Source organism: Oncorhynchus tshawytscha, linkage group LG07, assembly GCF_018296145.1.
Source record: "Oncorhynchus tshawytscha isolate Ot180627B linkage group LG07, Otsh_v2.0, whole genome shotgun sequence".
Taxonomy (NCBI): domain Eukaryota; kingdom Metazoa; phylum Chordata; class Actinopteri; order Salmoniformes; family Salmonidae; genus Oncorhynchus; species Oncorhynchus tshawytscha.
In genome coordinates this window covers 31,650,637-31,672,946 of record NC_056435.1, presented here as the reverse complement: position 1 = coordinate 31,672,946, position 22,310 = coordinate 31,650,637, and the positions used below count along the sequence as shown (strand labels likewise).

The 22,310-nt window shown below is 42.1% G+C and overlaps 1 protein-coding gene across 2 annotated transcripts in view; it reads left to right on the top strand.

Annotated features, from left to right (window-relative positions):
* The window catches only part of LOC112254362 (caM kinase-like vesicle-associated protein), a 94,424-nt gene extending 76,395 nt beyond the window's left edge, over positions 1-18,029 (top strand). The window contains exons 2-12 of one of the 2 annotated variants that reach the window (XM_024426859.2): positions 1,498-1,617; positions 5,202-5,309; positions 5,610-5,741; positions 6,849-6,923; positions 8,129-8,267; positions 11,353-11,473; positions 11,716-11,791; positions 12,967-13,103; positions 14,633-14,711; positions 15,019-15,106; positions 15,487-18,029. In XM_024426859.2, coding sequence (XP_024282627.1) covers positions 5,215-5,309; positions 5,610-5,741; positions 6,849-6,923; positions 8,129-8,267; positions 11,353-11,473; positions 11,716-11,791; positions 12,967-13,103; positions 14,633-14,711; positions 15,019-15,106; positions 15,487-15,897 — 1,353 coding nt within the window. In that variant the 5' untranslated portion in view covers positions 1,498-1,617; positions 5,202-5,214 and the 3' untranslated portion in view covers positions 15,898-18,029. The remainder of the gene's footprint in view (positions 1-1,497; positions 1,618-5,201; positions 5,310-5,609; positions 5,742-6,848; positions 6,924-8,128; positions 8,268-11,352; positions 11,474-11,715; positions 11,792-12,966; positions 13,104-14,632; positions 14,712-15,018; positions 15,107-15,486) is intronic. The other variant, XM_024426860.2, reaches the window with a different exon arrangement.
* The last annotated feature ends 4,281 nt before the right edge of the window (positions 18,030-22,310 follow it).

The following is a 22,310-nucleotide window of genomic DNA, read 5'->3' as shown; positions in this document are numbered from 1 at the left end:
ACCCAGTCAGCATTCAACTGATTGCCTTCAACTGAAATGTGTCTTCCGCATTGAACCCAACCCCTCTGAATCAGAGAGGTGCGGCGGGCTGCCTTAATCAACATCCACGTCTTCGGCGCCCAGGGAACAGTGGAGAGCTAGAGAAAGAAAGAAAAAAGTAGATAACAAAGGTATATTTCACTAAACATGTACTGTACTGACACAAATGACCGATGATTGGTTGAAAGAAAATTATATTAGGAAGATTGTGGGAGCTGTACTGTTAGATTTCAGTGCAGCCTTTGATATTATTGACCATAACCTGTTGTTGAAAAAAAGTGGCATTTCAACCTCTGCCATATCCTGGATTCAGAGCTATCTATCTAATAGTACTCAACGAGTTTTCTTTAATGGAAGCTTTTCTAGTGTCAAACATGTAAAGTGTGGTGTACCGCAGGGTAGCTCTCTAGGCCCTCTACTCTTTTCTATTTTTACCAATGACCTGCCACTTGCATTAAACAAAGCATATGTGTCCATGTTTGCGGATGATTCAACCATATACGCATCAGCAACCACAGCTAATGAAGTAACTGAAACCCTTAACAAAGAGTTGTCTGTTTTGGAATGGGTGGCCAGTAATAAACTGGTCCTGAACATCTTTAAAACTAAAGGCATTGTATTCGGTACAAATCATTCCTTAAGTTCTAGAACTCAGCTCAATCTGGTAATGAATGGTGTGGCTGTTGAACAAGTTGAGGAGACTAAATGACTTGGCGTTACCTTAGATTGTAAACTGTCATGGTCGAAACATATAGTTTCAATGGTTGTGAAGTTTGGGAGAGGTCTGTCCGTAATAAAGAGATGCTCTGCTTTTTTGACACCACACTCCAAAAAAGCAAGTTCTGCAGGCTCTAGTTTAGTCTAATCTTGATTATCGTCCAGTCGTGTGGTCCAGTGCTACAAGGAAAGACCTAGTTAAGCTGCAGCTGGCCCAGAACAGAGCAGCACGTCTTGCTCTTCATTGTAATCAGAGGGATGATATAAATACTATGCATGCCAGTCTCTTGGATAAGAGTTGAGGAGAGACTGACTGCATCACTTCTTTTTAAAAGAAACATTGTCAGGTTTCATGTTTTGTGTGAACCCCAGGAAGAGTAGCTGCTGCTTTTGCAGCAGCTAATAGGGATCCTGATAAAATACTGAAAAGAAACTGAAAAATGTCATGGTTGGATTAGGCAGGAAGGCTGTTCTCTCCTGTAAGTAAAGTTTACCTACCCAGACAGATACCATTTGTCTGGGTTGTAAAGCAATCCCCTACTGCAGTACCGTGTGTTAAACTTAATTCAGCTTTATCCCGAAACATGAAGTAAGAGAGTTTCACATCGATTTCAATGGGCAGGAGAAAAATTCTAATTTGCTCATCACCTTGCTTCATTGGAAAAGGCATGCTGTTTCTAACAACCCTTGCTCTTTATCGTTATCAATTTTCCTTCCCATAATTCTTTGCTGTGTCTGCAGAAAAACATCAGAGATATAGAAAGCCCCCCTTGCAGGGCTGCTGTCTGGGTGAGGGTCACACTGCAGAGTGCTGTAAAGTGTCTCACGCAATCGATCGCTTCTCCCCGTTGGAAGATTAAGGTAGGAACACAGGAAGATAATGCTGATCATGCTGATGGTGGTCAATCCAAATGTGCTATTACATTGCGTCATTGCATATTTCATACCTCTGCTTTGTGCCTCTGGCTTCTACGTGAATTAATCAATATAAAAAGGAAGCAGCTTTGGGTGCTTTAGGTTCATTCTTAGCCTTTTTTCAGAGATTCTAAGAATAAGTACTATGTATTTTTTTCTCTAATGGAAATAGTTTTGCGTTTGCAGTTAGATATCAAAGAAAGAACACTCTCTGTGAACCTGTGTGTTGAGTGACTTCAGAGTGACTGAGAGTAAAAATCTTATCTGAAATCACTTCCATTTTTATTATTCATGTTTGATTAGATGTGTTACTTTAATGGACCTGAATTTGACCTTGGCAGCATCCAATAGAACTAATCAGAGCTATAAAAAAGAGAACCGTAACAGACAGGCTTTTATTTAATCTCTCTCTTCTTTCTCTCTCTCTCTGTCTGTCTGTCTCATTCTTTCTCTATAATTTTCTCTGTCTCTGGCTGTTATTGCCACTTGGGGACTGAACATGTTCCTTTTATTGTCTTGTATGTGCATTAGTAGAATATATTTTTTCCTGATGCATTTGTTAATGGCGTGGCCTGCCAGACCAGTTCTGCTCTCATTTAAATGATGCTCCTGCAGGAGTCTCTTTCTCTAACGGAGTGAGAGATTGAGCTGAGAAAGGTCAACGCTTTGCCTCACCTGCACTACACAACACAGGCTCTCTCCTCAAATGGAAAACATATCTCAGAGAGAGCACCGTTTCCTCTCTGCATTTCTGATGTCTCTGATGGACTTTCCAGTCAGTTCACAGGGTTCTTTTGAACAATTGCCCTCACTTGGCTGCTCTCCCTCTCTGCTCTCTCTCTCTCTCTCGCTCTCTCTGATTTCCTCCATCCAATTTATTCTCACAGACAATAATTGATTCAGTAATAGCTCATAGTCAGCTATTGTGTGTGCATAGAGACATTCACTCCTGGTGTGCCATACAACCATGTCAGACAGATCAGGGAAATATAGGGATAGATTATCCAAGGTAATTGTATTCAAATTTTCCCTATTCAAAGGTATGAGATGTTATCTATTGGGCCTTCTAACATCGAACACAATGTAATATATTTCAGACAATGGGAGATACTATAAATAGAGCTATTAAGTCATTCACTTATCCAGATTCTCTCCAAACTGACCACTTCATAGCTGGGATGACTGCAGAGGCTGCGGAGAAGAGTCACATTGGTCGAAAAGTTGCTGCACTGGAACTATGTCAAAATGTGTCCATACACTCCTTTCTTTTCATGACTGCATACTGTAGGATCACTATTAGAGGAAAGAATGAATGTCCCATTATTGCAGACTCTTAAAACAACTAAACTCAGCGAAAAAATAAACGTCCTCTCACTGTCAACTGCGTTTATTTTCAGAAAATTTAACATGTGTAAATATTTGTATGAACATAACAAGATTCAACAACTGAGACATCAATTGAACAAGTTGAACAGAAATGGAATAATGTGTCCCTGAACAAAGGGGGGTCAAAATCAAAAGTAACAGTCAGTATCTGGTGTGGCCACCAGCTGCATTAAGTAGTGCAGTGCATCTCCTCCTCATGGACTGCACCATATTTGTCAGTTCTTGCTGTGAGATGTTACCCCACTCTTCCACCAAGGCACCTGCAAGTTCCCGGACATTTCTGGGGGGAATGGCCCCTGCCCTCACCCTCCGATCCAACAGGTCCCAGACGTGCTCAATGGGATTGAGATCCGGGCTCTTCGCTGGCCATGGCAGAACACTGACATTCCTGTCTTACAGGAAATCACGCACAGAACGAGCAGTATGGCTTGTGGCATTGTCATGCTGGAGGTTTATGTCAGGATGAGTCTGCAGGAAGGTATCACATGAGGGAGGAGGATGTCTTCCCTGTAGCGCATAGCATTGAGATTGCCTGCAATGACAACAAGCTCAGTTCGATGATGCTGTGACACACTGCCCCAGACCATGATGGACCCTCCACCTCCAAATCGATCCCGCTCCAGAGTACAGGCCTCGGTGTAACTCTCATTCCTTCGACGATAAACGCGAATCCGACCATCACCCCTGGTGAAACAAAACTTTTTGCCAGTCCCGTCTGGTCCAGCTACGGTGGGTTTGTGCCCTTAGGCGACGTTATTGCTGGTGATGTCTGGTGAGGACTCACCTTACAACAGGCCTACAAGTCCTCAGTCCAGCCTCTCTCAGCCTATTGCGGACAGTCTGAGCACTGATGGAGGGATTATGCGTTCTTGATGTAACTCAGGCAGTTGTTGTTGCCATCCTGTACCTGTCCCGCATGTGTGATGTTCGGATGTACCAATCCTCTGCATGTGTTGTTACACGTGGTCTGCCACTGCGAGGACGTTCAGCTGTCTGTCCTGTCTCCCTGTAGCGCTGTCTTAGGCGTCTCACAGTACGGACATTGCAATTTATTGCCCTGGCCACATCTGCAGTCCTCATGCCTCCTTGCAGCATGCCTAAGGCACGTTCACGCAGATGAGCAGGGACCCTGGGCATCTTTCTTTTGGTGTTTTTCAGAGTCAGAAGAATGGCCTCTTTAGTTTCAAACTGTGACCTTAATTGCCTGCTGTCTGTAAGCTGTTAGTGTCTTAACGACCGTTCCACAGGTGCATGTTCATTAATTGTTTGTGGTTCATTGAACAAGCATGAGAAACAGTGTTTAAACCCTTTACAATGAAGATCTGGTAAGTTATTTGGATTTTTACGAATTATCTTTGAAAGACAGGGTCCTGAAAAAGTTATGTTACCTTCTGGTCTTTAGACTCTATGGTCCTGTCTTTCAGAAAGTATAAAAACTACCCGACAAACATAAAAATAACATGCCAATTAAGCTTGCCATAAAATCTTGATTCTCAGCAGTAAACTTAGTTAGATTTTCTTCAGTTTCACTCAGTGTGGTTAGAGAGAGAGAAAACCAGCACTGAAATTAGATCCGTAAGTGTGATGCGGAGCTCATAAAGTGCTTTAATTTGTGTTTTCGGATGCTCTGCTCATAATCGCTCGCTCCTCTTTCCTAATTGGAAATGCTTCACTTGTTGCTGTGGCACACTGGCAGCCTCGCTGAGTGAGCACAATTGCATTAGTGTTTCTCTTCTCCTGCTCTGCCTCCATTAGCATCCGGATCCCCTGTTCAGACTGCTCAAAAGAACCCTGGTGCTGACTGACACAGTTGCATGCTGTAAATGAGATCTGTTTTTAAAGTTAAGTCCCCTAGCAGCTCCTCACATCACGCTCTGCAGCCCATCAAAGGGGTGTTTGTTAATACAGGATTATCAAAGGCTTGTTACGGTAGTCAAGTGAAACAATCGGCTCAACAGTGATAGCATCAGCTGGCGTTGGCTGTTTATCAGTCCCTTTACTCTGGAAAGACTTTCTCGCCACCAGTGCAGTGCAATGTTTCATGATTGAGGGATTCTGTTTGATGTGGTGTGTAATAATGTACACTAATGGCTAATAGTGTGTGACATTACATGATACCAGGTCGTTCTCTCGCTCTCCCTCAGGGCAGGATTGGCTATGCCATTTGGCTGTTTGACGCTCGGGGAAAAGAAGGATTACAACAATCCCTCAGAGGTGACAGATAAATATGACCTGGGACAGATTGTTAAATCGTAAGTATGCTCTTAGTAGTCCACCTGTCTGAACAAACAGGAAATACAGTTAACCCAATATCAGCCCTCTAGTCTGTGTTTTTCTTTGTCCAATATGGAACCAGATAATTTGAAAATTAGCTCACTTTAAAAAAAGACTTAAATACAGACAAATGCTTTATTCAAGTCCACCTAGGGATGCTGTTAACATGGCCAATAATTATGAAATTGTAATCAAGGGCTTTACAAAATTAATTTAGAAATCCATTAACTGTACTGTTGATCTTTATAAATGTGTGGTTTTGTGCATTTCCTTTTCAGAGAGGAGTTCTGTGAGATCTTCAGGGCCAAGGACAAAAATACACTGAAAATGTTTACTTGTAAAAAGTTCCTGAAAAAGGATGGAAGGAAAGTTCGGAAGGCTGCAAAAAACGAGATCCTTATTTTAAAGATGTGAGTTTTTGTTATGAACTTTAAACTCAGCTTTCTGTCATTTTGCATCTGCGTTCACAAAACTATTCTCTGTAAATGCTTTTTGTTTCATACGAGATGGTGTATTATTCTAGTGGCCTATGTGAATTTGCAGACATCCATTAGAGCGAATAACAAAGAAAACAAAATATGTCTGCAGCATTTTTGATGAAAAAGTAAAGCAAACTACATTCCACTGAATGATCACACTGGGTAGCAATATTTACTCCAACTTTGTTAATCCTCAAATATTCTTCTCACATTAGGCTTCTTATTCATCATCAGGTTGTGGCAGACTCCCTTTCATTGCCTCCCTCTCCAGGAAACATTAGCATAACCTGAGCCTTATCAAACAATTTGTTGCAGGCAGTAGGGAACTCAAAGAATACAGATGGAAAAAGCCAATGCACTTAATAGAAGATGAAAGTGTCATTTCTTGAAGGGTTATCTAATACGTGGAGTCATTTCTCCCGATACACAAAAGCATGACCTTCATAGGGCTCGCTATTTCAATTGGTTTCTTCAAGCTCTGGAACTGAATAATTTGATCAATCTTCTTGTGTTTGGCGGCCATTACTTTCAGTGACTGGAAAAGATACCATTCCATCAGTCCAATCCCCTGAAGCACCATTGAAAGCCAGCAGCACACAGACCACATACGGCCAATTGTTTCCATGTTGTCTAACACATTATGTGAAGCGTTAAACTCTTCATTGCTCTTAGCCTCGCTGACAAAACTCACCATGAAGTTTCTTAGCCGGTGCAGTCGTTATCGTGGTCACGGTCAAACATGCCATACTGTTCTGCCGCGTGGTCGTGATTGCACATAAATGCCCTAATCAATTCAGATGTTTAAGCATGCAGATCTCAGTCCTTTTTGAATTAAATTGATTATGTTTATTGCTGCATTTTTCTTCCTGCACATGGTTGCTGTTCCTCTTGGCATGGTTGACTGTTATTGTGTTTTATTCATGAGCATTATTATACCGTAATACCGTACTGTGTATCTCAATGAAGGCACTCCCATTTCTCTCCATCTGTACACTCCTTCTAACTCTCCTCTCTCCCCCTGTGGCCTGCTCTCTCCAGGGTGAAGCACCCCAATATTCTTCAGCTGGTGGATTTCTATAAGACCAGAAAAGAGTACTTCCTCTTTCTTGAACTGTGAGTTGAGTCATCTGATTGGTTGAGATTGCGCCCCTGTTTTTGTGGCAGCGGGGGTCTATGTGTTGATTATGCACTTATAGGGAATGAGCTGTGGTAGCCTAAGGCCCTGTAAATATGAGCACAGCTCTGAACTACCCTTCTGCAGCCTTCATTTGGTATTCAGATATGATTCATTTCTGCATGCTCCATTTTTTTTCATTAGTCTGTGTTCTTGGGGATTTGACACATTACCATAGAAACATTAAATGTGACATGCTCTATCATAATCAGTCGTAAGTCGTGCTAGTGCATTAGCATAAAACTTGCACATTTCGTAAAAAATATTGGCATGGCCTGTTGTTGGATTAAAACAGAATTCAATAGAACAACATGTTTTCGAGCCAACCCAATGAATTTGAATGTCGAAATCATAGTTTCAGTACACTTTGAAAGCCTCAGGGGAGAGGAAGATCCACCTTTCAAAATGAGTCAATGGCTAGCTAACAGACAACTGACAAGCTAGCTGACTAGCTGTTTAGCTGGCAAATACAACCACAAACTCATTTTTAAACATTATCTAGCTAGTAATACACTATCTTGTCAAACTGTTAAATGAGTAGCAAACCAGCTACAAGTGATGCCAAATAATATGTTTTATACAGTGGGACTTGCATTGTGATGTGCAGATTGCAATTGGAAAACCAACAACAAACTTTGGGGGTGATTTTCTCTAAACAGCTGATCTCTGTTGTAGCTATGCTGTGCTCAATTTGAACAGTTGGTACACAAGTTCTAAATTGTTTTGAAGCTAATAATCTCCTCTTTCCAGCAGTGTATAAAACTCTAAATCTGTTTTGGGGTCTAGATGACTGATTCACAAAATATATGGTACTCATATCCTCCAGGATTGCATTGATTTGTGGGTCTTTTATTCTGATAATGAGGTAAACCATCAGAAATCATCACATTAAGCATGTTTGGTGACTCTGTAATTTTGTCAAATGTTGATGTCTTCGCCCTTGGCAAGGTGTCATTTCTATGGTAATTGCATAGTAATGCAAACATATTTTTCCCCAATGTGTCTCTGTGTCAGAGACATCAAATAAAGTTGTATTATTAAAAAGGATCTGTGAATTATTTGAACCAGAGACAGTCAGGCTCAAAGCATCTACTGTAGGTCAGCACCATGCTTCTGCTTCATGCCACTCACTTTCTCCCCACAGTGCTACTGGCAGAGAGGTATTTGATTGGATCCTGGACCAGGGCTACTATTCAGAGCGCGACACCAGTAATGTGGTCCGTCAGGTGTTGGAGGCCGTGGCCTATCTTCACTCCCTGCACATTGTCCACAGGAACCTCAAGGTACTAAGCCCACTGCTTATTTTAAACGCCACTGGTTCTTTTAAATACATTTTTGACTTGTTTAATTGGGTTGAAGTGTATATATATATATATATATATATATATATATATATACAGTGCCAGTCAAAAGTTTGGCCACCCCTACTCAGTCCAGGATTTTTTTTAATTTTTACTATTTTCTACATTGTAACATAATAGTGAAGACATCAAAACTATGAAATGACACATATGGAATTATGTAGTAACCAAAAGTGTTTATATTAAAAGTGTTTATATTTGACAATCTTCAAAGTAGTCACCCTTTGCCTTGATGACAGCTTTTACATTCTTGGCATTCTCTGGAATGCATTTCAATTATTAACAGGTGTGCCTTGTGAAAATAGAATTTGTGGAATTTCTTTCCTTCTTAATGCGTTTGAGCCAATCAGTGGTATTGTGACAAGGTAGGGGTGGTATACAGAATATAGCCCTATTTGGTAAAATACCAAGTTCATATTATGGCAAGAACAGCTCAAATAAGCAATAAGCAGTCAGTCAATCCAGGAAAATTTCAAGAACTTTGAACGTTTTTTCAATTGCAGCCACAAAAACCATCAAGCACTATGATGAAACTGGCTCTCATGAGGACCGCCACAGGAAAGGAAGACACAGAGTTACCTCTGCTGCAGAGGATAAGTTCATTAGAGTTACCAGCCTCAGAAATAGGCAATTAACTGCACCTCAGATTGCAGCCCAAATAAATGCAACCAGGCTCGGTGTCAGGACAGGCAGAGGTTTGTAAACAGGTCAGAGTCAGACAGGTACAGAAGGGCGAGGCAGGCTCGGTGTCAGGGCAGGCAGAATGGTCAGAACTGGGGAAACTAGGAAACAGAACTTGAGAAAGCAACGAGATGGGAAAACACTGTGGTAAGACCTGACAAGACAAGACGAACTGACAATAGACAAAACAGAGAACACAGGTATACAATGCCTTGCAAATGTATTCATCCCCCTTGTCGTTTTTCCAATTTTGTTGCATTACAACCTGTAATTTAAATGTATTTGTATTTCTTGTAATGGACATACACAAAATAGTCCAAATTGGTGAAGTGAAATTTTAAAAAATAACTTAAAATCTTAAAAATACAAAACGGAAAAGTGGTGTGTGTATGTATTCAACCCCTTTGCTACGAAGCCCCTAAATAAGATCTGGTGCAACCAATTACCTCCAGAAGTCACATAATTAGTTCAATCAAGTCCACCTGTGTGCAATTTAAGTCTCACATGATCTCAGTATATCTATACCTGTTCTGAAAGGCCCCAGAGTCTGCAACACCACTAAGCAAGGGGCACCATGAAGACCAAGGAGCTCGCCAAACAGTCCAGGGACTAAGTTGTGGAGAAGTACAGATCAGGGTTGGTTATAAAAAAATATCAAAAACTTGTAACATCCCATGGAGCACCATTAAATCCATTATTAAAAATGTTAAGAATATGGCACCACAACAAACCTTCCAAGAGAGGGCCACCCACCAAAACCCATGGACCAGGCAAGGAGGGCATTAATCAGAGAGACAACAAAGAGACAAAAATAGCCCTGAAGGAGCTGCAAAGCTCCACAGTGGAGATTGGAGTATCTGTCCATAGGACCACCTTAAGCTGTACACTCCACAGAGCTGGGCTTTACAGAAGAGTGGCCAGAAAAATCCATTGCTTAAAGAAAGGCATGTGGGAGACTCCCCAAACATATGGAAGAAGGTACTCTGGTCAGATGAGACTAAAATGTAACTTTTTGGCCATCAAGGAAAATGCTATGTCTGGCACAAACCCAACCCCTCTCATCACCCTGAGAACACCATGTTTTTCATCGGCAGGGACTGGGAAACTGGTAAGAATTGAAGGAATGATGGATGGCGCTAAATACAGGGAAATTCTTGAGGGAAACCTGTTTCAGTCTTCCAGAGATTTGAGACTGGGACGGAGGTTCACCTTCCAGCAGGACAATGACCATAAGCATACTGCTAAAGCAACACTCTAGTGGTTTAAGGGGAATTCCAGGTTGTAAGGTAACAAAATAGGAAAAATACCAAGGGGGTGAATATTTTTGCAAGCCACTATAAATACACTGTGGATAATCAGGAAGATGGGCTACACCTGGAGGGGGTGGAGACAAACACAAAGACAGGTGAAACGGATCAGGATTAGACAGAATCAGACCTTCATAGTGGAATTGCTGCAAAGAAACCCCTACTAAAGGACACCAATAATAAGAAGATACTTGCTTGGGGCAAAAAACATGAGCAATGGATATTAGCCAGGTGGAAATATGTCCTTTGGTCTGATGTGTCAAAATTTGAGATTTTTGGTTCCAACCACTGTGTCTTTGTGAGACGCAGAGTAGGTGAACAGATTATCTCCGCATGTGTGGTTCCAACCATGAAGTATGGAAGAGGAGGAGGTGTGATGGTGTGGGTGTACTTTGCTGGTGACACTGTCAGTGATTTATTTAGAATTCAAGGCAGACTTAACCTACATGGCTACCACAGCATTCTGCAGCGATACACCATCCCATCTGGTTTGCACTTCGTGTGACTATCATTTATTTTTCAACAGGACAATGACTCAACACACCTCCAGACTGTGTAAGGGCTATTTGACCAAAAAAGAGAATGTCAAATATAAAATATATTTTGATTTGTTTTACACATTTTTGGTAACTACATTTTTCCATATGTGTTATTTCATAGTTTTGATGTCTTCACTATTGTTATACAATGTGGAAAATAGTAAAAATAAAGAAAAACCCTTGAATGAGCAGGTGTGTCCAAACTTTTGACTTGGACTGTGTTTTTAGGCAAACTTTTCTGAAATGCAAATGTATTATGCAAATGTCCTTGATCAGATTGACACCACACTGGTCTTGCTTTGTTTGAACAAAGAAAATTGGACTGTCCTTTTTAGACACTTGGGTGATGCTAAAGTAAGAGTTTGACTGCTTCAATATTTAACAATTATGAAGTCTGCTCTAAGTCTGTGTAAGTTTTGAATGAGATTACTTTAGCAAAACTTGGGCAAACGTCGGCTATCGCCCTGTTCCTTTTCTCAGCTGGAGAATTTGGTGTACTTCAACCGCCTGAAGCACTCTAAAATAGTGATCAGTGACTTCCATCTGGCAAAGCTGGAGACCGGGCTCATCAAAGACCCATGTGGAACACCAGAGTACCTTGGTAAGGACTGGGGAAGGAGCGGGGGAGGGATTAGTACCTGGTTAAGGGGGATCACAGACTGCCTGGGAGAGGGAGCAGTGGGTATCTTCGAGAGTTGGTTTTGGGGAGCAGTTTATGGGAGCGCAGGAAAGCATATGTGAGAAGAACATCAACAAAAAATTCAATCGAGAGCTTTCTGTATATTGTATTGTTTTGTTACTGATATAAAAAGATAATCTTTAACTGTGTTTGTGTCCCTGCAGCACCAGAAGTGGTTGGGAGACAGAGATACGGCAGGCCAGTGGACTGCTGGGCCCTGGGTGTCATCATGTACATACTGTGAGTGGTTTGATTATCAGCATAGGAATCCATGGGCCCATATACAGCGGTTGCTCAATTAAAAGTTTTGAGATTACGCTGCAGGATTTAGAGGTAATTTGTGGTTTAGTATGGTACCCTGCGTCACTGCTTCATTGCTCCAGACCAGCACAAGGGGGAGTTAGAGCACTGATTATGCTTTTGGGTCCAAAGGCGCTAAACTGACAATGAATTGGTGACATAAACCAAATAGAAACTGATAATTGTGCACGACTTCAAAATTGAATTTCAATTCACTGAATGATGAAGTTGAAGAAGATGATTTGAATTTAGAACAATAGTTTAAGAATTGCTATTTTATAAAAATACAAATATATTTTTGCAACAGTATAAAACTTGTTACACTAAGGTTTTTATTCTAAGAGAAATAAAAATGTTCATTTATATCCCATGATATTCTTAAGATATATGTGTTGACTGAATATAAGCAAGTGATGTCAGCTAAATAATCAATTTGATGGCGCAGTCATATAGCCTCAGCACCTACATACATGTTATGCTCTTAGTACTGTAGCCTACTGTCACGTTGTACATCACCATATTTTCCAGTCCTTCCTAAGGGAAACCCTGAGGGGTTTTCTTGGAATAGAAACACCATAATATTAATCAAATGAATTAAGTTACATTTATTAAAATCAATCCCATATACTATGTTATTACAAAAAAAGGTTTTAAATTCTCTAGTACAGCCAATATTGAAGGCTATCAAATGCTTCTGAAAGATGCCCTCTGGTATTCAAACTAGCACTAACTAGTATTAATGGTAACAATGGCTGACAATTAAATAATGTGACATAGAATTCTGCAGTAGCCCGCAAGGTGTGCTGCAGTATGACGCAACTTTTAAAGGAAGAACCACTGTATACTACTGCAAGAGGGGTGGGTTGTTAGTCTACTCATAGGATGGGAGATTTGGAATTATACAGATGGACAACATGAATGGTGCCTGTACTTTACTGAAAGAGACCATCTTCACTCTACTCCACATGGTATGCTCAAAAGCAGTACGGATACGGATATCTTATTTATTTATAGGGTATTACCTACTGCAATACATCAAATCTTTACATGACATTTGTGCACATGGTATTACAATACAAGCTGATAAAAAGCTCCTTTTGTTTTGTGGCCCTCAGGCTTTCAGGCAACCCTCCTTTCTATGAGGAAACTGATGATGATGATTATGAAAACCACGACAAGAACCTGTTCAGGAAGATCTTGGCGGGGGACTATGAGTTTGACTCTCCGTACTGGGACGACATCTCAGAGTCAGGTACTTTTAAGATGAAGTAGAGACACAGGAGACTATAAACACCAGCTTACTGGGTAAATAGAAATTCAAAAAGGGAGGATTTTATCTGTTCACTTTTTCACGTTCAAAAGCATATCCTGTTTGTTTTCTGATTCCATCAGGAGTATTACAGTTGAAGTCAGAAGTTTACATGCACCTTACCAAAATACATTTAAATTCAGGTTCACAATTCCAGACATTTAATCCTAGTAAAAATTCCCTGTCTTAGGTCAGTTAGGATCACCACTTTACTTAAAGAATGTGAAATGTCAAAATAATAGTTGAGAGAATGATTTATTTCAACTTTTATTTCTTTCATCACATTCCCAGTGGGTCAGAAGTTTACATACACTCAATTAGAATTTGGTAGCATTGCCTTTAAATTGTTTAACTTGGGTCAAACATTTTGGGTAGCCTTCCAGAAGCTTCCCACAATAAGTTGGGTGAATTTTGGCCCATTCCTCCTGACAGAGTTGGTGTAACTGAGTCAGGTAACTGAGTCAAGCACCCCCACAACATGATGCTGCCACCTCCATGCTTCACGGTTGGGATCGTGTTCTTCAGCTTGCAAGCCTCCCCCTTTTTCCTCCAAACATAACGATGGTCATTATGGCCAAACAGTTCTATTTTTGTTTTATCAGACCAGAGGACATTTCTCCAAAAAGTACGATCTTTGTTCCCATGTGCAGTTGCAAACCATAGTCTGGCTTTTTAATGGCGGTTTTGGAACAGTGGCTTCTTCCTTGCTGAGTGGCCTTTCAGGTTATGTCGATAGAGGACTTGTTTTACTGTGGATATAGGTACTTTTGTACCTGTTTCCTCCAGCATCTTCACAAGATCCTTTGCTGTTGTTCTGGGATTGATTTGCACTTTTCGCACCAAAGTACGTTCAAATCTAGGAGACAGAACGCATCTCCTTCCTGAGTGGTATGATGGGTCTGTGGTCCCAGGGTGTTATACTTGCGTACTATTGTTTGTACAGATGAACGTGCTACCTTCTGGCATTTGGAAATTGCTCCCAAGGATGAACCAGACTTGTGGAGGTCTACAATTTTTTTTCTGAGGTCTTGGCTGATTTCTTTTAATTTTCCCATGATGTCAAGCAAAGAAGCACTGCGTTTGAAAGTAGGCCTTGAAATACATCCACAGGTACACCTCTAATTTATTCAAATGATGCCAATTATCCTATCAGAAGCTTCTAAAGCCTTGACATCATTTTCTGGAATGTTCCAAGCTGTTTAAAGGCACAGTTAACTTAGTGTATGTAAACCTCTGACCCACTGGAATTGTGAATTATATGTGAAATAATCTGTCTGTAAACAATTGTTGGAAAAATTACTTGTGTCATGTAGTAGATGTCCTAACCGACTTGCCAAAACTATACTTTGTTAACATGAAGTTTGTAGAGTGGTTGAAAAACGAGTTTTAATGACTCCAACCTAAGTGTATGTAAACTTCCGACTTCAACTGTAACTGCTGTTTGTTGAGATATTGCTTTTATTGTGTTGCAGCAAAAGGCCTGGTCGCCCGTATGATGGAGGTAGACCAGGATCAGAGGCTGACTGCTCAGGAGGCCATCAACCATGAGTGGTATGGAAATACACATTAACACAGTAGCCTACTATAGGGATATACCACAAGGCCACAGTACTAAGGAGATATACCAGATGTGAAGTGAAAATTAACCCAATTTAATCTAGTTGATTGATGTGTCCGTGGTAAGTATGATGTGTCTGAGTGTTCTTATAAATAAGTACATTTAAACAGGTTGTCGGTGATGTTGTTTTATTAGTATTACTCACCCCATCTGCTGAGCTGTCACTTGTACTGTACATGTCAAGAGAAGATTACAAAGGCCCATTACAGTGGAGTTCCCTTTCCCCCTTTATCTCCTCAGGATCTCTGGAAATGCAGCCTCAAATAAGAATATTAAGGATAATGTCTGCGCACAGATAGAGAAGAACTTTGCTAAAGCCAAGTGGAAGGTAAAGCCTCTCTCTTTATCTGTTCCAGTTCTTCATCACTGAAGGAGAGATGGGAAGGAACTATTGTTACGACCCTGGGTTTATAAGCGCGGGTATCGACTCTGCCGCTCGAGCATGCTTTACCTTCACAGTCGATAGAGCGCTGGACTTCGGGCTAGACGGTCGAGGGTTCGAGGCCTGCTCCCTGCCTGTTTCATTACACTATCGATCACACATTTGCTATATATGGTTTATGGGCCTTGAGGATTTGAAATGGGATAAATGATTGGCGACAGTGCAAGTATGAGGCTTTAGAATTGGCTACATGTTCTGTAAAAGCTTTAAAATGTATAGTAACTAGGCGCCTTGAGTTGAGTGTGTTCTGCGACTGCCTCCCACAGAAAGCGGTGCGGGTTACTACCATCATGAAGCGACTGAGAGCTCCAGAACAGAGTGCTGACTCGGGGGCAACCATCCCAGCAGCAGTAACCAGCTCTGCAGCAGGAGAACCCTCCCCAGCTCCAGCAGACCCCGAGGCTCACAGTGACCCCTCTACAGCTACCGCTGCTGCAGCCCCGGAGGGGGAGCCTGCTGCTGTCAAAGAGCCCCCTGCTGGCATGGAGGCCGTGGCGTGTGATGCCACTCCCCAAGGTGCAGCAGAGGTCCCAGCTCCACCCCCGGCCCCTGAGGAGGCCAGCCCAGTGGAGGCCCCAGTTGAAGCCCCGGAGGAGGTTGATCCGTTGTCACTGTGTAACGGAGAGTCCCCGACTCCCCTCCAACCAGCAACTGAAGTTGACGATGGGCAGGGTTAGACGGTGAACTCCCTCCTATGACCTCCTTCACTCCCAGCGATCGTCTTTCCTGCAGACTAGCATGGTGACACTGACTTATCTCTCTCACTTGCAGCATGAGTAACATCTCACAGAGCCTTTGTCCTATCTTTCCTGAGTGTTGAATTGATCTGGCTACATGTATTCTGTGTTTTTGAAACATCCCTCTGGCCTTACAGGGGCTTTTTGTGTCTAATGCAGCGCAGCTAACAGCTACATATTTTCCTCTGAACTCTCCCTTTTAAAGCATATGGAAATATGTAATTGTACCAAACCTGCTTTGGGAACATTTTTACCCAGTCCTACTCTCACAGTATTCCAATGCATTATCATGGCATACAATAAGGTAATGAACAGCTTGGCTTTGCTCTTGTAGTGTTGATTTTACATAATGATCTGTAGCATTCCTCCTTTACACCCCTCTCTACACATGGAAAGATCCTGTTTGATCTCTTTTTGGGGGGTGAACATTGCTCTCTTTGTTATTTGTTGTATACACTCATCAGTAGTTTTGTCTGTGCTGCGGCAATTATGTTTACTGGGGGATGCAGCAGGCCCAGTGTAAGTGAAAGGCAGCATCCACAACATGCTGGGTTAAATGCGAAAGACATATTTCAGTTGAATGCATTCAGTTTACCAACTGACTAGGTATCCCCCAATCCCTTTCCCTCGCCAGCTTTCTGCTTAGGAAGGCACCACGTGGCTGTCAGTGTAAAGATTCTGTATATAGAGACCTTTGTAGAAGTAGTCAAAACAGCATGCATTCTTAACTTTTGCTGTTCATTTCAAAATTATAAGCACTTGGTGGAAAGAACGTGGTAATCCTGCTAACATTAAGGTCTTTCTGTTCGTTAGGCTCCAAGTGGAGGGCACTGTTGATGCTAATGTATTGTTCAAATAAACTTCTAACTATTCATATCATACATCAAGTGCCACTACTGTAAATGTACGATATATTAAATGAGTTGTGTGTGTTACACAGTAGTTTCTATGCATCTAGAATTCATTTTGTAGCTCATCTTTATGAAATTCACGGCAGGCCTCAGTCATAACATATCTTCATCCATCCTATGCGATTAGATCAACTTCTATAAAATTTCTTCTTTTTTTTTCAGTTTCTGGTTTAACAGTTCTTCTGGCTTATTTATTCTTATACATCCTAAAGTACGTACGTAGAACCATTTGTAAATAAATATAATTTAGCCTACAAGGATCAATCATGATATTCTTTTCACAGTTGTATAACATTAGATTGTGACTGTGTAAAGCACCACCTGTAAAAGCCATTTTTCCCCCCTCCAACTTTTTTTTTACAAGTTGTTGTTGATTAAAGGAAACAGAATAATTAAGAGCAATTGTGTTAAAAACATCTTTCATATTTTTGCAAACATACTGTATGTATATGTTTATTTATCTATTTATTCATAGGTTTAATTATTCTCAAGATATTCATAACAAAAACATAATAGTAGTCGGTCTTTGGTCCCTTTCAGTATAGTCAATAACGAGGTACTACAAAGAGTTCTCTGTAATCTCCGTAAATTGAGCAATATTCTACTTGCTGCCGAAACTGTGATTCTTCGCTTGGTGTCCTCTATAAAGTTCATGTGCGTACCTGTAAGTTAAAAGCCTATAGACTTTGACAACAGTCAATACTGTCCAGACAGTTAGTCAAATAAAACATGGCCAGTGTCAAACAAGGCGGAGCCTAGATCATATTAGTCATGCTTCTGACTTTGGTCCAATCTTTCTGTTTATAGTACCAGCCATCTGTGCAGAGGGTGGCTCCTTCCTTGATCCAGCAAGACAGTGATGTTATTGTCAGCAAACAGTAGCTATTAATTATACAGTGTATTAATGCATTTGTTGTCAAGGGACTATGCTTCTGTGTTCACCTGCACGTTCTATGGAAGTATGTATTTAAGAAAAGTTTGAGCAATTATTTTCAATGAAAGGCAGGAAGTCAAATCAAATTTGCTACTTCATTTTTTGTTGATCAGAGATCAAAGTTATTGCTCCCCAGTCTATTGCTTATGCATGTCTCTGACACCTACGAGAACATATATACTGTATATATGCATAACCAGTCAAAAGTTTGGACACACCTGCTCATTCAAGGGTTTTTCTTTATTTTTTTTTACTATTTTCTACATTGTAGAATAATAGTGAAGACATCAAAACTATAAAATAACACATATGGAATCATGTATTAACCAAAGAAGTGTTAAACAAATCAAAAAATATTTTATATTTAAATTCTTCAAAGTAGCCACCCTTTGCCTTGATGACAGATTTGCACTCTCTTGGCATTCTCAAATCAAATCAAATTTTATTTGTCACATACACATGGTTAGCAGATGTTAATGCGAGTGTAGCGAAATGCTTGTGCTTCTAGTTCCGACAATGCAGTAATAACCAACAAGTAATCTAGCTAACAATTCCAAACTCCTACCTTATAGATACAAGTGTAAGGGGATAAAGAATATGTACATAAAGATATATGAATGAGTGATGGTACAGAGCGGCATAGGCAAGATACAGTAGATGGTATTGAGTGCAGTATAAACATATGAGATGAGTATGTAAACAAAGTGGCATAGTTAAAGTGGCTAGTGATACATGTATTACTTAAAGATGCAGTAGATGATATAGAGTACAGTATATACATATACATATGAGATGAATAATGTAGGGTATGTAAACATTATATTAGGTAGCATTGTTTAAAGTGGCTAGTGATATATTTTACATCATTTCGCATCAATTCCCATTATTAAAGTGGCTGGAGTTGAGTCAGTGTGTTGGCAGCAGCCACTCAATGTTAGTGGTGGCTGTTTAACAGTCTGATGGCCCTGAGATAGAAGCTGTTTTTCAGTCTCTCGGTCCCAGCTTTGATGCACCTGTACTGACTTCTGTACTCGCCTTCTGGATGATAGCGGGGTGAACAGGCAGTGGCTTGGGTGGTTGTTGTCCTTGATGATCTTTATGGCCTTCCTGTGACATCGGGTGGTGTAGGTGTCCTGGAGGGCAGGTAGTTTGCCCCCGGTGATGCGTTGTGCAGACCTCTCTACCCTCTGGAGAGCCTTACGGTTGTGGGCGGAGCAGTTGCCGTACCAGGCGGTGATACAGCCCGACAGGATGCTCTCGATTGTGCATCTGTAGATGTTTGTGAGTGCTTTTGGTGACAAGCCGAATTTCTTCAGCCTCCCTGAGGTTGAAGAGGCGCTGCTGCGCCTTCTTCACGATGCTGTCTGTGTGGGTGGACCAATTCAGTTTGTCTGTGATGTGTACGCCGAGGAACTTAAAACTTACTACCCTCTCCACTACTGTTCCATCAATGTGGATAGGGGGTGTTCCCTCTGCTGTTTCCTGAAGTCCACAATCATCTCCTTAGTTTTGTTGACGTTGAGTGTGAGGTTATTTTCCTGACACCACACTCCGAGGGCCCTCACCTCCTCCCTGTAGGCCGTCTCGTCGTTGTTGGTAATCAAGCCTACCACTGTTGTGTCGTCCACAAACTTGATGATTGAGTTGGAGGCGTGCGTGGCCACGCAGTCATGGGTGAACAGGGAGTACAGGAGAGGGCTCAGAACGCACCCTTGTGGGGCCCCAGTGTTGAGGATCAGCGGGGTGGAAATGTTGTTGCCTACCCTCACCACATGGGGGCGGCCCGTCAGGAAGTCCAGTACCCAGTTGCACAGGGCGGGGTCGAGACCCAGGGTCTCGAGCTTGATGACGAGCTTGGAGGGCACTATGGTGTTAAATGCCGAGCTGTAGTCGATGAACAGCATTCTCACATAGCTATTCCTCTTGTCCAGATGGGTTAGGGCAGTGTGCAGTGTGGTTGAGATTGCATCGTCTGTGGACCTATTTGGGCGGTAAGCAAATTGGAGTGGGTCTAGGGTGTCAGGTAGGGTGCAGGTGATATGGTCCTTGACTAGTCTCTCAAAGCACTTCATGATGACGGAAGTGAGTGCTACGGGGCGGTAGTCGTTTAGCTCAGTTACCTTAGCTTTCTTGGGAACAGGAACAATGGTGGCCCTCTTGAAGCATGTGGGAACAACAGACTGGGATAGGGATTGATTGAATATGTCCGTAAACACACCAGCCAGCTGGTCTGCGCATGCTCTGAGGGCGCGGCTGGGGATGCCGTCTGGGCCTGCAGCCTTGCGAGGGTTGACACGTTTAAATGTTTTCCTCACGTCGGCTGCAGTGAAGGAGAGTCCGCATGTTTTAGTTGCGGGCCGTGTCAGTGGCACTGTATTGTCCTCAAAGCGGGCAAAAAAGTTATTTAGTCTGCCTGGGAGCAAGACATCCTGGTCCGTGACTGGGCTGGTTTTCTTTTTGTAATCCGTGATTGACTGTAGACCCTGCCACATACCTCTTGTGTCTGAGCCGTTGAATTGAGATTCTACTTTGTCCCAATACTGACGCTTAGCTTGTTTGATTGACTTGCGGAGGGAATAGTTACACTGTTTGTATTCGGTCATGTTTCCGGTCACCTTGCCCTGATTAAAAGCAGTGGTTCAGGCTTTCAGTTTCACGCGAATGCTGCCATCAATCCACAGTTTCTGGTTTGGGAATGTTTTAATCGTTGCTATGGGAACGACATCTTCAACGCACGTTCTAATGAACTCGCTCACCGAATCAGTGTATTCGTCAATGTTGTTGTCTGACGCAATACGAAACATATCCCAGTCCACGTGATGGAAGCAGTCTTGGGAGTGTGGAATCAGATTGGTCGGACCAGCGTTGAACAGACCTCAGCGCGGGAGGTTCTTGTTTTAGTTTCTGTCTGTAGCAGGGATCAACAAAATGGAGTCGTGGTCAGCTTTTCCGAAAGGAGGGCGGGGCAGGGCCTTATATGCGTCGCGGAAGTTAGAATAGCAGTGATCCAAGGTTTTTCCAGCCCTGGTTGCGCAATCGATATGCTGCTCAAATTTAGGGAGTCTTGTTTTCAGATTAGCCTTGTTAAAATCCCCAGCTACAATGAATGCAGCCTCCGGATAAATGGATTCCAGTTTGCAAAGACTCAAATAAAGTTCGTTCAGAGCCATTGATGTGTCTGCTTGGGGGGGAATATATACGGCTGTGATTATATTCGAAGAGAATTCCCTTGGTAGATAATGCGGTCGACATTTGATTGTGAGGAATTCTAAATCAGGTGAACAGAAGGACTTGAGTACCTGTATGTTGTTATGATCACACCACGTCACGTTAACCATGAAGCATACGCCCCCGCCCCTCTTCTTACCAGAAAGATGTTTGTTTCTGTCTGCGCGATGCGTGGGGAAACCAGTTGGCTGCACCGACTCCGATAGCGTCTCTCCAGTGAGCCATGTTTCCGTGAAGCAAAGAACGTTACAGTCTCTGATGTCCCTCTGGAATGCTACCCTTGCTCGGATTTCATCAACCTTGTTGTCAAGAGACTGGACATTGGCGAGAAGAATGCTATGGAGTGGTGCACGATGTGCCCGTCTCCGGAGTTTGACCAGAAGACCACTCCGTTTCCCCCTTTTATGAAGTCGTTTTTTTTAGGTCGCCGGCTGGGATCCGTTCCGTTGTCATGGGTGAAAGGCAGAACACAGGATCCGCTTCGCGAAAGTCATATTCTTGGTCATACTGATGGTGATTTGATGCTGCTCTTATGTTCAGAAGTTCTTCTCGACTGTATGTAATGAAACCTAAGATGACCTGGGGTACCAATGTAAGAAATAACACGTAAAAAAAAAAAAACTGCATAGTTTCCTAGGAACGCGAAGCGAGGCGGCCATCTCTGTCGGCACCGGAAGTATCTATCTGTCAACCAGCTTCACCTGGAATGCTTTTCCAACAGTCTTGAAGGAGTTCCCACATATGCTGAGCACTTCTTGGCTGCTTTTCTTTCACCCTGCGGTCCAACTCATCCCAAACCATCTCAATTGGGTTGAGGTCCGGTGATTGTGGAGGCCAAGTCATCTGATGCAGCACTCCATCACTTTCCTTCTTGGTCAAATAGGCTTTACACAGCCTGGAGGTGTTTTGGGTCATTGTCCTGTTGAAAAATAAATGATAGTCCCACTAAGTGCAAACCAGATGAGATGGTATATCGCTGCAGAATGCTGTGGTAACCATGCTGGTTAAGTGTGCCTTGAATTTAAAAAAAATCACAGATGGTGTCACCAGCAAAGCAACTCCACACCATCACACCTCCTCCTCCGTGCTTCACAATGGGAACCACATATGCAGAGATCATCTGTTCACCTACTCTGCGCCTCACAAACCCACGACCATTGGAACCAAAAATCTCAAATTTGGACTCATCAGACCAAACAACAGATTTCCACTGGTCAGATGTCTATTGCTCATGTTTCTTGGCCCAAGCAAGTCAAATCAAATCAAATCAAATGTATGTA